The sequence below is a fragment of the Schistocerca gregaria genome, chromosome X, assembly GCF_023897955.1.
Source record: "Schistocerca gregaria isolate iqSchGreg1 chromosome X, iqSchGreg1.2, whole genome shotgun sequence".
NCBI classification, from domain to species: domain Eukaryota; kingdom Metazoa; phylum Arthropoda; class Insecta; order Orthoptera; family Acrididae; genus Schistocerca; species Schistocerca gregaria.
In genome coordinates, this window is record NC_064931.1 from 159,859,328 (window position 1) to 159,875,018 (window position 15,691).

Here is a 15,691-nt window from a genome sequence, read left to right on the forward strand (position 1 = left end):
CCCCGAAGACCCTATCCATGAAGCATAGAAAGGATGTGATGACGCCATGTCATATCATACGCCTTCCGTATGTTGAAAAAGACAGCAACCAGATGCTGACGGCGGGCAAAGGCAGTACGGATGGCCGACTCCAGGCTCACCAGATTGTCGGCGGCGGAGCGGCCTTTACGGAACCCACCCCGAGACGGAGCCAGAAGGCCTCGAGACTCCAGTACCCAATTCAAGCGCCGGCTCGCCATCTGTTCAAGCAACTTGCAAAGAACGTTGGTGAGACTAATGGGACGGTAGCTGTCCATCTCCAAAGGGTTCTTCCCTGGTTTCAGAATGGCGACAACAAGACTTTCCCGCCATTGCGACGGAAACTCACCCTCGACCCAAATGCGGTTGTAAAGATTGAGGAAGCGTCGCTGGCAGTCCACTGAAAGGTGTTTCAGCTTCTGAGAGTGGATGCTATCTGGCACAGGAGCGGTATCAGGACAAGCGGCGAGGGCACTTCGAAATTCCCACTCACTGAATGGAACATTGTACAATTCAGGATGGTGAGTGCGAAAAGAATGACTCCGACGTTTATCCGCTCCTTAATGGAGCAGAAGCCGAAGGGGTAGTTGGCAGAAGCAGAATTCATAGCAAAGTGCTCTGCCAAGCGGTTTGCAATGACGTCGGAGTCAGTACAAACTGCTCCATTCATTCAGTGAGAGTGCAGGGACACTGACAGGGGTCCGATAGCCATAGAGGCGGCAAATCTTGGCCCAGACCTGCAATGGAGTGACATGGAGGCCAATGGTGGACACATACCGCTCCCAGCACTCCTGCTTGCGTTGGCGGATAATGCAGCGGGCTCGCGCACGCAGCCGTTTGAAGGCGATAAGGTGGTCGATTGAGGGATGTCGCTTGTGGCGCTGGAGCGCCCGCCAGCGAGCTTTAATCACTTCAGCGATCTCAGGCGACCACCAAGGCACAGTCCGCCACCAAAGGGACCCAGAAGAACGGGCAATGGCAGATTCGGCGGCAGTAACGATGCCGGTGGTGACCGATTGAACCACTGCATCAATGGCATCGTTAGAGAGAGGCTCAATAGCGGCAGTGGAGGAGAACAAGTCCCAGTCAGCCTGATTCATAGCCCACCTGCTAGGGCGCCCAGAAGACTGATGCTGTGGCAGTGACAGAAAGATCGGAAAGTGGTCACTACTACACAGGTCGTCATGCACTCGCCATTGGACAGACGGTAAGAGGCTAGGGCTACAGATGGAAAGGTCAATGGCGGAGTATGTGCCATGCGCCCACTGAAGTGTGAGAAGGCACCATTATTTAAGATCGTAAGATCAAGCTGCGCCAATAAATGCTCAACGATGGCACCTCGACCTGTTGCCACTGACCCCACCCCACAGATGGTTATGGGCGTTAAAGTTGCCCAGTAACAAGAAAGGTGGCGGCAATTGAGCTATCAGAGCAGCCAGGACATGCTGTGCGACATCACCATCCGGTGGAAGGTAAAGACTGCAGACAGTAACAGCCTGTGGCATCCACACCCGAACAGCGACAGCCTCTAAAGGTGTGTGGAGAGGTACAGACTCGCTGTGAAGAGAGTTCAGGACATAGATGCAGACGCCACCAGACACCCTTTCATAAGCTGCCCGGTTCTTATAATAACCCCGATAGCCACGGAGGGCGAGGGTTCGCATTGCCGGAAACCAAGTTTCCTGCAGAGCAATGCAGAGGAAAGGGTGAAGGCTGATAAGTTGGCGGAGCTCAGCTAGATGGTGGAAGAAATCGCTGCAGTTCCACTGGAGGATGGTGTTGTCCATGGCTGAGAAAGGCTTGACGGGACTGGGAAGGGAGATTATGCCGCTGGGTCACCTGCTGCCTCCGACTTAGCACCTGTGATAGTGCTTTCCATGGCGTCTGATGGACCGGCGAGATCGATGCCCTCAGCGGACGCCAGAATCTCCATCGCATCCTCAGACACAGAGCTGGAAGGTTGCAGTGGGATGGCTGCCACCGCGAGTTCCTTGGGCTGAGAGCTTTAGCTCTTCTTGGGTTTCTCACGCCGTTCCTTGGGTTGCACCGGCTGGGAGGGCTTCACCGATTCAGTCTCCGGGACGGAGGAGGATCGTGAAGCCCTACGACCAGCTGATTGCAGGCACTTACGCCATTGTCGATTGTCAGGCTTCTCGCTGGCGGAAACCTGGGAAGGGAGGGACCCCAAGGGACCCCTTGCGAGTGTGAGAAGCCGAAGAAGTTGGACACTTCTCCGGCTTAGAAGTGGGGGACGGACGTCCCCGATGGGTGGGATGGTGTTGCTCCTGAAGTAGGTGGCGCAGGAGCAACCCGGTGGGTAGAGCCCCCAACTGGCGAGGGGCAGGAGGAGTTTTACTACTCGTCGATCCGGCCACAATTGGAGAAAGAGACGGGACTAGCACAGGTGTTGTAGCAGCAGCGTAGGAAGATATCATTCTCACAGGATGGAGTCGGTCGTATTTCCTCTTGGCCTCAGTATAGGTTAGTCGGTCCAGGGTCTTGCATTCCACGATTTTACGCTCTTTCTGGAAAATTCGGCAGTCTGGCGAGCAAGGTGAATGGTGCTCCCCGCAGTTGACACAGATGGGAGGCGGGGCACATGGAGTATTGGGATGTGATGGGCGTCCGCAATCTCGACATGTGAGGCTGGATGTGCAGCGAGAAGACATATGGCCGAACTTCCAGCACTTAAAACACCGCATCAGGGGAGGGATATAGAGCTTAACGTCACATCGGTAGACCATTACCTTGACTTTTTCCGGTAATGTATCCCCTTCGAAGGCCAAGATGAAGGCACCGGTAGCAATCTGATTTTCCTTCGGACCACGATGAACGCGCCGGACGAAATGTACACCTCGGCGCTCTAAATTGGCGCGCAGCTCTTCATCAGAATATAAAAGGAGATCCCTATGGTAAATAACTCCCTGGGCCATATTTAAACTCTTATGGGGTGTGATCGTAACGGCAACACCCCCCAACTTGTCACAAGTGAGTAACCGTCGTGACTGGGAAGAGGATGCTGTTTGTATCAGGACTGACCCAGAGCGCATTTTTGACAAGCCCTCCACCTACCCAAACTTGTCCTCTAAATGCTCGACGAAGAACTGAGGCTTTGTGGAGAGAAGAGACTCCCCATCAACCCTCGTACAAACTAAGAAGCGGGGCGAATAACTGCTACTGCCATCCTGAGACTTACGTTCCTCCCACGGTGTGGCCAGGGAGGGGAACGTTTTCGGATCGTACTTCTGAGCGTTAAACTGAGCCCGAGAACGCTTAGAGACTGCTGGCGGCTGGCCACCAGCGAGAGACGATGTACCACGCTTCATTGCGGGTCATCCGCACTGATGCCACCTACTCCGACCTAGGGCCCTCCCCACGGACGCCACCCAGCCACGGCAAGAGCCACATGGCAGGATGGCCGTTGCTGGGAGTCCCGATACCCCAGGAGGATAGGCATTTACTCCTTGGCATACGTGGGGAGTTAACAGCACAGGCATCAGTAGAGCGATCCCTGTGTTGTCAGGGGGCTACAACCAACAGGGTACATGGTGGCCCCACCACAACGGACTGGCTACCGTGCTGGGTGTTAGGTAACATGTGGTCCATGGTCGCCGTCGGTGCAGAAAGAGGCACTGCACAGTGCAAGGTGTTATCTGCACGCAGAAAAAGAGTCATGCCCAAGAGATGGAGAGCAGACAGGACTGTAGGTCTGATCGCAAGATGGACACAATGCACCAAGTAAGGCGCCCTTCCCCAATCGGCTCGCTCTTCGGAAAATTTTGAGAGATGGAGGTCAAACCCAACAGGGGACCATCATATAAGGCCAAAAAGTTTGAGACTCCTTTTAGTCGCCTCTTACGACAGGCAGGAATACCGCGGGCCTATTCTAACCCCCGAACCCGCAGGGGGACTTAAGGACGGTGGGAGAAACTCTTTGTAGCACCGGAAGTTAATACAGACTATCTTCTCGGCAGAAAAACGGAAGCCATTGGCGACACTCCAGGAGTAAAGACGGTCAAGAGAACGCTGAAGACAGCGCTCCAGGAAACATGTACGCTGCGATTCGAGCAGCAAACCAAACGAGAGTTAACCATCCACTCCATTACCTTACAGACACAGCTGGTAAGCGACATGGGTCGATAACTGGAAGGCAAATGCTTGTCCTTCCCCGGCTTAGGAATCGGTACAACAATAGACTCGCGCCAGCATGCGGGAACATGTACCTCAATCCAGATGCGATTGTAAGTACGAAGAAGGAAACCTTTACCTGGAGGAGAAAGGTTCTTCAGCATCTGAATATGAACAGAATCAGGCCCTGGAGCGGAGGACTGATCGGGCAAGTGCATTTTCGAGTTCCCGCATGGTGAATGGGGCATTATAACTTTCACGATTCGAGGAGTAGAAGTTACGTGGCCGAGCCTCCTCTACCTGTTTTCGGGGGAGGAAGTTAGGGGAGTAATGAGTGGAGCTCGAAACCTCGGCGAAAAAGCAGCCGAAGGCATTGAAGACATCCTCAGGGGCCACAAGGACGTCATTCGCGACCGTCAAGCCAGAAACTGGTGAGTGGACCTTAGTGCCAGATAGCCGGCACAGGCTGCCCCAGACAACAGAAGAAGGAGTAAAACTGTTGAAGGTGCTTGTGAAAGCAGCCCAGCTGGCTTTCTTGGTTTCTTTAAAAATACGACGATACTACGCATGTAATCGTTTATAATTGATACAATTCGCCACTGTAGGATGGCGTTTAAAGGTGCGTAAAGCACGTCGACAAGCACGTAAAGCATCTCTACATGCTGCAGTCCACCAGGGGATAGGTACGCGACGTGGAGAAGTAGTAGTGTGAGGGATGAAATAGTCAGCAGCAGTGAGAATGACTTCCGTGAGGTGTGCGGCCTGACTATCGCAGCTGGTGAAGGTTTGATCCTAAAAGGTCGCCCTGGAAGAGAAGAGGCCCCCGTCTGCTTTGGAGACGTTCCAACTAGTTGAGTACGGAGAGGGGGTATGATGCAGGAGATGGACAACACACGAAAAGTGGTCGCTCGAATATGTATCAGAAAGCGCATACCACTCAAACCGGCGTGCAAGTTGGGTAGTACATACAGAGAGGTCTAAATGGGAATAGGTGTGAGAGGTATCTGAAAGAAAAGTAGGGGCGCCAGTATTGAGGCAGACAAGACTGAGCTAGTTGAAAACGTCTGCCAACAGGGAGCCCCTCTGACAGGATGCTGGAGAGCCCCAAAGAGGATGGTGAGCATTGAAGTCTCCAGTTAACAAAAATGGTGCAGGTAGCTGAGCAAAAATTTGCATCATGTCTGCCCTGGTAACGGCAGACGACAATGGAGTGTAAATGGTACAAATGGAAAATGTAAAAGTGGGGAGAGTAATGCGGACGGCAAATGCCTGCAGGCCGGTGTGCAATGTGATGGGATCATAGTAGATATCATCCCGGACCAGCAACATAACCCCTCCATGAGCCGGAATACCTGCCACAGGGGGTAGGTCAAAACGCACAGAGGTGTAGTGTGCCAAGGCAATTTGATCGCATGGGAGTAGCTTCGTTTCCTGGAGGGCTACGACGAGCGGACGGTGCAAGCGGAGCAGCAATTTCAAGTCCTCTCGGTTGGAGCGAATGCTGCGAATATTCCAGTGAACAAGTGCCATCGTGAGAAGAAGAAGATGCAAGAAGGGGTCATCTCGAAGGCCACTGAGGGCCCAGCTTCGAGCCAGCACTGCCGCCACTAGCAGTAGGCGGACAGTCATCGTCCATTTGTTCTATAGGTTCATCGGCCATCTTGTTAAGATGGCCGGGAGGGGGAGCTTCTTCCGCTGGTGAACGGCCAGATGTTCAGCTACCAGCATTGCGGCCAGGCGAAACAGATGACGGCCTGGGGCGGGGAAGGAGAACTGTGCTTCCTATGAGCCTTCTTGGAAGGTCGTTTTGTTGAAGTATTGGTCGGTGGCTGAGAGTTCGAGGTACATAGGAGGTCTGCACGAGACGGTTCCTTCTTGAAGGCTCGTGCATCTGACTTCTAGTTCTTCGTCCTGGCAGAAGCTGATAAAGGTGCCTGTGTCAGAGGAGTGACGGGAGGAAGAGGAGACATCGACCGGGCGCTCTTAGCACTGGCCGAACGGACGACCGTAGTGCTGAAGGTCAGATCGCATGTCTGCATCGCCACCTCCCTGGTAGTCCGAGGAGAGGCGAGGGCAGTACTGTATTTCCCTGCCGGGAGCAGCGTGGGCTTCCTACTAGCAAATAGCTTGCGAGCAGCCGAGGTAGACACTTTCTCTTTGACCCAAATTTCTTGGATACAGCGTTCTTCCTTGTAGATGGGACAGTCGCGGGAGGACGCTGCATGGTCACCGTGACAGTTCACACAACGAGGAGATGGAGGTGGACAGTCACCCTCATGGGAATCCCTGCCACAAGTGACACATTTAGTCGCATTGGAACAAGACTGGCGAGTGTGATTAAAACGCTGACACTGGTAGTAGCGCGTAGGTGTCGGGACAAATGGGCGAACAGAAATAACCTCGTAGCCCGCTTTGATGTGCGACAGCAGCTGAACACTATCAAAGGTCAAGAAAAGTGCCCGGGCCAGTACAAGGTCATTGTTGACCTTTTTCATGACCCTATGGACAGCCGTCATGCCCTGCTCAGTGAGGAAAGACTGTATCTCCTCGTTGGTCAATCCGTCGAGTGATCTAGTATATACCACACCACAAGATGAATTTAAAGTGCGGTGAGCCTCCACCCGGACAGGGAACATGTACAGGAGTGTGGCCCGAAGCAGTTTTTGTGCCTCAAAGGCGCTCTCAGTTTCTAGTAACAAGGTACCGTTATGCAACCTGGTACAAGACTTGACCGATCCGGCTATGGCATCTACGCCCTTCTGGATAACGAAAGGGTTGACAAAGGAAAAATTCTTTCCGTCCTCAGATCGAGGAACTGTGGGGCAGGCGGTCGTACTTTCGTCACTGGTGGCTGGTCAAGTTTCCGTTTGTGGGCAGAAGTCGGGAGAGAAGAAGAAGAGAAGAAGAAGAGAAATCCATTGCGGAGGAATCCCCCATGATTGCCAGCGTCTCCGATGGCGCGCTCCTTCCTTGTGGGGACCCTCTCAGAGGGCACTCCCGCCTTAGGTGATTGTTCACACCTCAGGTCACACCTCCCGAGAAACGGACGGAGGGACCAATCGGCATGGTCAGAAGGTGTCAGCTCAGGCAATCATCACTCCCTGGGCCTGGCCTTTACCAGGGGGTACGAACGTGCCTTACTTGTCTACCCAGGGCGGGGAATTACGCGTTACCCTGTCACCGGCTACGCGTGCGAACGCGTGGGTCAGCCTTCAGGCATGCACAGGGAGGAAGGAGAAAGAGGAAAAAGAAAGGAGAGAGGGAAAGAAAGGACAGACTGTCTCAAACGCCGAGGCGGAGACCAGAGAAGGCAGGGGAAAGAGTAAGTAAGACAGTGAGGCGGAGAAGAACAAAGAAAGGAACCAACCAAAGGAAGGAAGAAACCAGAAGAAGTGAAAGACCAAAATAAACACAAATATAGGTCGTGGAACCGTCTGTCTCCGGACGCAGGCGCTAACTACCCCCTTGAGGGGGAGGGACTCCTTTTAGTCGCCTCTTATGACAGGCAGGAATACCTCGAGCCTATTCTAACCCCCGGACCCGCAGGGGGGTTGATAGGGATGGGGAATATGATGTACATGGTGATGTACTGGTGGCACGAATGTGCATTTCGTGCAACTGTTTCAGCATTACGATCAGCCTCATCTTAATGCGGACGTTACACACATTAACATGGGGCTGGAGAAGGCACTGATGGCAGAGCGCATGGGTCACATTGCAGTGGTGCAAGTTTAGTCTTTCAGTAGATCAGGTTTCAGTAGGTTTGTCCTGCACCTCCATAGGTATGGGAATGGGAGACTGACAAAGCTTAGAGGTGACAGTGTAGTGGGTGATGGTGGTATAACTCACAGAAAAATTCATGTAGTAGTTGGCGTTAGAGCTGCACCATTTTTAGATTTGAGTCAGGTGATAGGTATATCTGCTTCATCAAAATACAAGAGGTATTAGAGATAAAGTTAGTGAACTGCTTATAGATGTTGACTCTGAAATTATTGGTATATCAGAGCACCACTTAAATAATTTGACAATTCAAAGGGTTCATTTACCAGGGTACAGATTAGCTGGCTGTTTTTCGAGGAGTTCTTTGTGGAGTGGGGGAGTGGCCATGCATATAAAGAACAGCATTTGATTTGAGTTTGTAGACATATCATATCATGGCACTGCACTGAACAGGTATTTGAATGCTGTCGAGTGGCAGTTGAATTTAGTGAAATTAAACTTCTAACTGTAATTTGACGTGATGACACGTTCCATGACCTTTCAGATTTGCTCCTCAATTTGGTCCTACAGAACTTAACTTGTAAATAAATAAATTTTTCAGCTCCAGAGAAAGGTCATTCAAATAGTAACTACAAGTAGTGTTCTGGCTCATTGAAAGGAACTGTTTAAGAAACTTGATATCCTTAATCCACCAAGTGAGTACATCTACCAATCTGTTATGCAATTCCGGGAAGCATTAATTAGTATTTTGCTAGTATTTATGTACATAATCATGGAACACAGGGCAGTTTGCACTTGTATTTGCCAAGGAAAAAGAGAAAAATAGTCAAAACAGGATGTTCATTTAGAGAATAAAAATTTATAATAAATTTCCCAATGAGACAAAGAAGATTAGGACCTACTAAATACAACTGTTTAAAAAAAGCTTATTTTCATAAGTAACCCATACAACTTAATCAGTGATTACTTAGGGGTTTCAGAGTGGTGGTTAAGAATGAAATGGGTTAACTACAACACATTGTCACATTACAATAGGGCACCACTTGCATTTCAGCATCTGTAAGTGCATCAAAGTAGTGCCTTCGTTACAGAAGTGCCTTTTCATTCTTGTGACCGCAATATCTCACTTTTAACAGGGAAATCCTGAACCAGTTTTTTTGAGTGGACTGACTGGAGGACACAAATGCAGGCATATAGAAAAGTGGGATGTTTACATGTCTAGAGTCAGCTATCCAAGAAGACTGGAGTTAGGCAAGGAGCACAGCAGGAAAAATATGCTGTAATGCAAAATTCTTGAACACGCCTTCACATGTATTGTACAGCAGTTTATCGATGAATGAAATACAATATTCAAAATTTGTTGGTGCCTATATTCATAAGAATTTGAGCTGGAAATATTTTATATATCTTACAAAACTTCTAAGCTCTGCAGCTTTTGCATTAGAGATAAAGGCATAGTTTGGAGAACAAAAAATGTCAAAAAGTTGACTTATTGCCCAACTTTTCATTTAGTAATACCTTATGACATCAAATTATGGGGGTAACATATCTTTGGAGAACAGTGATCAGGTGGTGGTGCCCCACAGGTCATATATAGGGTGTACATTTTCACTGAAGACATTGATGTATCTCAAAATCTACACATTGGATCAAAAAAGTTACGATTCCAATTTGTTTGTATCTGAGGGGGATATCCAATGACACCACACTGGAATTCTCCCCCCCCCCCTCCCCAACCTGTTTGTGGGTGGCGGGGAGCAAATTTGGAATCTCCAATGGGAACCCCTGTTTTTATTGCAGATTATGATTTTACGGCAAAATCTACCTAAGTTTTGTTTGAAGCATTTTCTTCGTTTTGCCACAGATAGTTCTATAACCCAAGGAAAAGAAATGGGTACACAATTGCAATTTACAACATGCTACTCAATGGCCCTCTAACAGCCAGTGGCATGTGGGACCCCACCTCCATGCTACGAGGGTAGGACTTGCCAGTATTTCATAACTTCTAACAAGGGAACCTCCCCATTGCACTCCTCTCAGATTTAGTTATAAGTTGGCACAGTGGATAGGCCTTGAAAAACTGAACACAGATCAATCGAAAAAAACTGGAAGTAGTTGTGTGGAACTATGAAAAACTAAGCAAAATATACAAACAGTAGTCTATGTGCAAGACATGCAACATCAAGGATAAAGCGAGCTCAGGAATGCCTTGGTCATGTGGTTAGCGTGAGCAGCTGCGGAACGAGAGGTCCTTGGTTCAAGTCTTCCCTCGAGTGAAAAGTATACTTTATATTCACAAAGTTATGATCTGTCCGTTCGTTCATTGACGTCTCTGTTCACTGTAATAAGTTTAGTGTCTGTGTTTTGTGACCACACTGCAAAACCATGCAATTAGTAGACGAAAGGATGTGCCTCTCCAATGGGAATCGAAAACATTTGATCGCAAGGTCATAGGTCAACCGATTCCTCCACCGGAATAACTGTCTGAAAATAAAAAAATTAAACTTTTCACTCGAGGGAAGACTTTAACTAAGGCCCTCACACTACACAGCTGCTCAGGACAAGGGCTCTCCTGAGCTCACATTATCCTTTATGTTGCCTATCTTGCGCATGGACTATTCAGTTTGTATATTTTGCTTTTTTCTTTTCATAGTTCACACAACTTCTTCCTGTTTTCTCGCTTGATCTGTGTTCAGTTTTTCAAGGCCTATCCACTGTGCCAACTTTTAACTAAATCTGAGGGGGGTGCGATGGGGAGGTTCCCTTGTAAGTGGAAACTCCATCCACAACATTGTATTCCTCCAACATATCGAACAGGGCACTACTCGATGCACTACCATGGCTCAATGTGAACGTCAGTCTACTTTTACAATTACAGTAAGTGTTCAAACATTGTTTTACCAACTTCAAAACACCTCGCGATTCTCTTTTCAAATGACTGTACAAATGGCAGAATCTTATCTGTGGGAATGTCAGCACAGACATTTCTGATGTGGTGGCCTGTTGGTACTTGCTAGTACAACTTATCTTTTAAATATACCCACACAAGAAAACTGGCGACATCAAACCGGCAACCTCGCAGGCCAATTAATAGGGCCACCTCTTCCAATCAGCCGACCAGTGTAAACAAAATATAACACTTCCTGGGCTTCAATTGCATAAAGCGCTGGGCAATCGTTGTGCTGTAACCACATATGTTGTCGAACTTTCGAGGCAACATCCTGCAATAGTACTGGTAGTTCCTGTTCCAAAAACCAATTGATATTTTCATCCATTCAACATGCATTGATTTAACACAGACCAATGAGTTTGTTTCCCATTATGTCACACCATGCGTTAACTGATGAAGGCCATTGATGGTCAACTTGCCATAACCAGTGGGGATTGTCTACAGTCTAATAATGCATGTTATGCCAGACAACACTAACATGGTTTGTGAATATACACTCATCACAAAATAGTACCTCGTCAAAGAATGTGAGGGTCGTTTGTATTTGTTGATGTGCCCATTCACGTAACACTGCCCAGTTATGGAAATCAACACCATGAAGTTCTTGGTTCACTGACATGTTATGGATGATACTTGTAACGATGCATTACTGTGAAAATACTAATCGTGGTATAATTGTTGGCACTTATCCATGGGATGTGTAGCACTGTCTCTACTAAAGCTATTTCATTAGCTTCCCTTGTAACACATTTGCCTTGTTTCCTTTTGCCGGTGCCATTAGATATAAAGGCATTCACAACCTTGTAAAAGAAGGGTGAGAATGAGCTTTCCCCGGAAAATTCTCAGCCTACAAGGTGACATTTCTCCTACATTCTTCATAAGTCAACACCATTTCAATTTTTTCTTCCATGGTTGCAACAGTAATCATCCACTTGCACATCTATTCTGCAAACGATAGTTAGGTGTGCAAGCAATTAACACTTTACAAAGTATTGTAATGTTTAGAGCTGCTGTCTGTTCTACATCTGCACAATGTATGAGCTCCAGTTTGTTTTGATACAACGTCGCGCATTGAGTAGTCCACTGTTTGATATGTTGGAGGAATAGGGTGTTGCGAATGGGGTTTCCAGTTAGAAGTTATGAAATACTGGCCTGTCCTAACCTCGCAGCATGGAGGTGGCATCCCACGTGCCATTGAGTAGCATGTCCTAAATTACAATTGTGCACTCATTTCTGCTCCTCTTATTACAGCACCACCTGTGGCCAATTAAGAAAATGCTTCAGACACAACTTTTGTAGATTTTTCTGTAGAACAATAATCTACAATAAAAAATGGGGGTCCTCATGGAAGATTTCAAAGTTGCCCCTTCCACACAAACAGGGAGTGACGTGGTGGGTTGAGTGTGGTATTTTTTGATGTTCCCCAAAAACAAACAAATTAGAGTTATAACTTTTTTTGATCCAGTGTGTCATTTTCAAGATAATTCAATGTCTTCAGTCAAAATGTATATTTGAAAAATGACATTACCACCTTGAGCTGCCGGTTAAATTCTTTACTTACACAACCAGTTTGAGTCGACTGACCATTTAAAAGTTCTCTAACTGTCAAATAAAATAATGGCACAAACTGCCATGAATCCTTTAACTGGTGCAAATATGTGTTGTTAACATTTACACCAGTTGACAGATTTATGACACTAAGTCTGTAATGTTACTTGTGTGTGTTTTATTTGATACAGGGGAACCTGAGGGCCCATTGACCCAAACTGGTTCTGTAAATACAGAAATTTACCGGCAACTGAAGATAGTAATAAGCCTTTTTCAAGAAGGTCTGTGTTGCACAGAAGTGAGTAATAAGGTTAATACGTGGTGTCCACTCAACAGCTTCTTACAGACAAATCCTCAAATAATTGGGCACACTGAGGGCCTCACAAAATTTTGTTGTCAACAATTTCTTAAAATTTGAAAACAGTAAAATTCAGAACTATAATATCTGAAGGAGAAATGATGCAAATTACCCAATTTTCATGTCACACAAAAAAAGAGTGAGGCATTCAGCCATTTAAGTTATTGACCATTTACCCAGTGATGTGAATTATTTCATGAAGTTGGTTTGTTTCATGTTCCTTCGATAATTTGCAAAATATTTGCACAAATATTATACATTCAAACAACAAATTACTTTATCAATATGGATACATGCTGAACCCTCTCCCCCAATTTTTCTTCTCTTTTAACAGATTGTGTTAGTAATTCCTATCCACCATCTTTCACCTCCACATGTAGGTTACAGTATTAGAAATTGTTCTACAGAACAGAATATGTTACAGAGAAAATTCTTCCAGTTGTTTGTTTTCAAATTTTACTCTGCTGTCCATCAGACATTTTATATCACTGGATATGTGATCAAAAATTTTTGTTACAACATTGTGCACCCATTCCTGTGCTAAAGACAAGCTTAATTGGGAGTAGTGAATACAATTCGTTCTCCTCATACTTAATTATGTGCATCAATGTTCATTCGAGCTGCAGAGGATTATTTACAAACGACATCAGCAAAGCAGCAACCTCTCGTATTGATTCCATGAACTGAGTCACTGCTTGAAAAAAGTATTTTTAATGACAAATTTCACTAAGGAATAAATATATTGGGAATCAGTAGTTAATATCCCTAGTTCCCTAAACAGTTCCCGCTGCACTATGTTCTCGAGTTCACACCACAAATAATTCTTATCACACTTTTTTGTACCTGGAACATATTCACTTGGCTTGATAAGCTACACCAAAAAATTACCCTATATGGCATTATGGAATGAAGTATTCATAGTATGTCTGCTTTTTCATTTTCATATCTTCTATATCTGACAACAGTCACATTGCAAATAGAGATTTCTTTGAGTGCTTCAGCAGTTCTGTAGTTTACTTCTGTATTATCAAGCTGTAATCCTGTTCTGAATTGCACATAATGTATTTTTTCAAAGTTTGGTGAAAAAAAAAAAAAACTGACTAGGAACCATTTATTATTATAGTACATGAAAATTTCATTAACCCATCTTTCTTTAACTACACTTTATTTGCTATTTACTGCATGGATGAGCACTATATATTTTTCTTACAGCACCTTTTTGAACAATGAAGATTTTAACTTTTTATACCTGGGATTCACAATCATGTAGAACTATATAAAATACATAATATTTACTGCTATTTAGAGCATAAGTGACTAGTGATGGGTTAACGAACATGAGTGTCTAAAGACTATGTTGTTTCATGACATATGGACAATATGTAACAGTGTCACTAATGTAATTAATAGTAATGACAATGGCATAAATGTGTAAGCTCACTTTAAGTTGACATGGCTTACAGCTACAAAGATGTAAGCAACATGGTTACGCAATTTGCATTTTTAATTCTGTGTAATCGCCTGAATATCAAGACACACAACGATTTTGTTAAATAATTTATAAACAATCTGCATTTTTCAGCTGCACTTGGTAATGGCCTAAGGCTGAAATTGCAATCGTGAGATTAAAAAAGTGTTACAGCCACTGGTGTAAATATGTCTCTTATAATGATTTTCTTTCTTAAATACGAGTTACCCCAGAGCACTATTTATTCCATATGACATTAAATGGAAATATGCAAAATATGTCGACTTACTGAGTTTTTGTGTTGCAAATGTGACTGAACTAAGTTGTGTTAGGAGTTGCAGAACGACCCTTGTGCAGTTTAAATGGAGATAATAAAATTAACTCCAAGGCAAGGCAGAAATGATATCTACTTGACACTATAACTCGTTTGGGGTATATTTATGAATGAATCTGCAATACTATTGCTTAGTTGCATGGGTAATAAAAGATGGATTCGATCAATCATGTACGCGGTGTGCATCTTACTATTTTGTAAAGTTGAAACGATTAGATTTTAAAAACAAATACACAACCACTCACTTTTGTCATGTCACCCAACTCATCAAAAATAAAAACTGATAACAACGGTAACCGACAGTACTGAACGAAAGGCGCGCAAATAAATGAAATGTTAATCTCAAAAAAATAAGGGGGCAGTATTTAATTTTTAAGGAATATAAGACAGCACCAAGCCCCACACAAAAATCCTAAATAGTAGATAAGCACAGATCATGTCAACATACTACAACGAAGGAGGCTGCGGCCTCAGGGGTAACACCCCAACAATGTTCACATTATTGTGTCGCTACCTATCGACAGAGAAAATACGGCAGAGCATTAAGTAATTCACTCACCGTTTTCTCACCAACTTCCTCTGTGTTAGTGTTATTCTGGGTATTATTAGGTTCTAAGGATATCACGTTTATAATATCAACACCATTGACAGACAAAGGTACTTCGATGGTATCCATGTCTCACACGATTATCTACTTTGGCTCAAATTATACTACCCACAAAGCCTACTACACACCCCGCTACTAAGCGAGCTTACGACACATTACTGTCTGTAAGTCCCGCCAAACACGACGCAAACCCCAGAACACCGAAACATCTGAACTGCGAGGTAGTTAGTACTGACAGAAAAATGTTGGTGCCGATCAGTGTTGCCAACTGGATGATACTGAAAATTCCCAAAAGCCATTTAAGTTACCATTTCGAAACAAAATACCCCAAATTTAAAACAAATATAGAAACATATAAAATAACAAATTATACTTAAAACTTACTATTATATTTAAACAAAACTGATAACGATAATCAGATATTACCTAAAATAAAGCGTTTTTTTTAACTTCCATATCCCTCCATTCTTGAACATGACTGACTAGGTCCAGCTGCCAGATTGTCTAGTGTAATTTTACATTGTACCTGTCAACTTAACACACACCCCGTTTATATGGGG

The 15,691-nt window shown here is 45.4% G+C and overlaps 1 protein-coding gene across 1 annotated transcript in view; it reads right to left on the reverse strand.

Moving 5' to 3' along the window:
- LOC126299242 (DNA polymerase epsilon subunit 4-like) overlaps positions 1-15,391 on the reverse strand; it is a 68,370-nt gene extending 52,979 nt beyond the window's left edge. Inside the window, exon 1 of the mRNA XM_049991030.1 lies at positions 15,084-15,391. Within this exon, the coding sequence (XP_049846987.1) occupies positions 15,084-15,200 (117 nt within the window). The 5' untranslated portion in view covers positions 15,201-15,391. The remainder of the gene's footprint in view (positions 1-15,083) is intronic.
- Positions 15,392-15,691: the final 300 nt, after the last annotated feature.